The sequence below is a fragment of the Sinocyclocheilus rhinocerous genome, unplaced genomic scaffold (assembly GCF_001515625.1).
Source record: "Sinocyclocheilus rhinocerous isolate Xijiao unplaced genomic scaffold, SAMN03320098_v1.1 scaffold1294, whole genome shotgun sequence".
Taxonomy (NCBI): domain Eukaryota; kingdom Metazoa; phylum Chordata; class Actinopteri; order Cypriniformes; family Cyprinidae; genus Sinocyclocheilus; species Sinocyclocheilus rhinocerous.
In genome coordinates this window covers 2,760,576-2,762,187 of record NW_015656157.1, presented here as the reverse complement: position 1 = coordinate 2,762,187, position 1,612 = coordinate 2,760,576, and the positions used below count along the sequence as shown (strand labels likewise).

The 1,612-nt window shown below is 37.5% G+C and overlaps 1 protein-coding gene across 2 annotated transcripts in view; it reads right to left on the bottom strand.

The window, feature by feature from the left end:
• Positions 1-252: 252 nt before the first annotated feature.
• The window catches only part of LOC107719614 (transmembrane protein 161A-like), a 5,412-nt gene continuing 4,052 nt past the window's right edge, over positions 253-1,612 (bottom strand). For both annotated transcript variants that reach the window (XM_016527094.1, XM_016527095.1), the window contains exon 12: positions 253-1,367. In XM_016527094.1, coding sequence (XP_016382580.1) covers positions 1,072-1,367 — 296 coding nt within the window. In that variant the 3' untranslated portion in view covers positions 253-1,071. The remainder of the gene's footprint in view (positions 1,368-1,612) is intronic.

Below are 1,612 nucleotides of genomic sequence, written 5' to 3'. Positions count from 1 at the left end.
ATATATATCAGCCATTCCGATTAAACTGGCAGTATTTGGCCATTTTGAGTTTATCGGCATTGTGTAATAATTTTGCCCTTTAACAAAAGAATACACATATTTGGTTTGCAATTATTTTTAATTAATTAGTACAGATATTGATCAGTAAAATATATAGTTATTTTGAGTTACTATTGTTTACGTCTTACTAATCAAAATAAAATAATGGAAAATGGTATCATGGAAACACAAAAAGAGTCTAATTTTTTTTAAATGATCAGTTTTATTGTTTTGATTCAAATGAAAGCTGATTGACATTAGAAAATGAATAAATTAATTGTTTCAGTGTTAAATTATTCTCTTGTCTTAAGCCTACTGTCTTAAATGATACAAATCCCTGATGACTTCCTCTGATCCTATGATTGAAGACAGTAGTCCAATAACAGGGAAACAAATTAACATATGCCTCACATATGATTATTCATGAAACATTTGGGTAAAATAATTAGGGCTGCTGTATATTACGTGTCATCAGCCATATAGCAAACACAGTATTTAAAATACACCATAACATTCTGTTAAAAAAAATCATCCAAGGCAAAAGTACAAAATGAAATTAAATTTCATTTTTGAACAACCAAGTCCATGAACTACAGCGCTAAACTGTTTTTGCAGGTTTTGCACTTGACGATATTGTGCTGGTGGAAGAAACGCTATTTTGGACCACATCCCTGAGTTACCAGGCCCTAAGAATTGCATTTCAATGAAATGATCACCGCAAATGGGTACGCATGTGACGTGACTGAAAACTTCTGAGGTAAAAAAATATACGTTGTTTTGATGAGCTTATTGATGATCTGATGAAAACCAAAACAGCTTATGCATGCAGTTAACTAGCATCTTCACTTTGATTGTACCGAACAAAAGTTTCCAGCAGGTACCGGCAAAATACAGTGGGTTTAGATGAGTGTGTGTTTAGAAGAGCCAGCCTTCATCTTGTTGGTGCATCAGATGTGTTTGCATGACTGTGTTGATGTTGCATTTCCTTGAAGAACTGGAATCAGCACAAAGACCTTAATTTCAGGGCACTTTTCAGTTATGCATCAGATACTGGTGGAAGTAGATGCCGAACAGGCTGCTAATGAGCTGACAGGCCGCAACCCACCACGTGAGAAAGGCAAAGATGCCCCTGAAGAAAATGGGTGTGAGGACCCCGCGTAAGGCAGCGAACAGCTCGGTCAGGTGAGCTACGGTGGCCTGAATGTCCTCCTCCATGTCTTCTATATCCTCGTCATCTTCCAGTCTGGGGGCGGGCGGAGGGGCGGTGGGAATTGTGGGAGCCGGGGTTACACCCGGAGTCTCTGTTCCAAGGCCCCATGAAAAGTCACCTGAGGAGTACATTGGAATATTTTAATACAGTACATTATTTTATGACATTTTTATATATATATACACATATATATAATGTTCCTGTGGCTCAGTGGTAGAGCATTGCGTTAGCAGCGCAAAAGGTTGTGGGATTCCCAGGGAACACACATACTGGTAAAAAAATGTATAGCCTGAATGCACTGTAAGTTGCTTTGGATTAAAGCGTCTGCTAAATGCATAAATAAAATAAAAAAATTTATATATA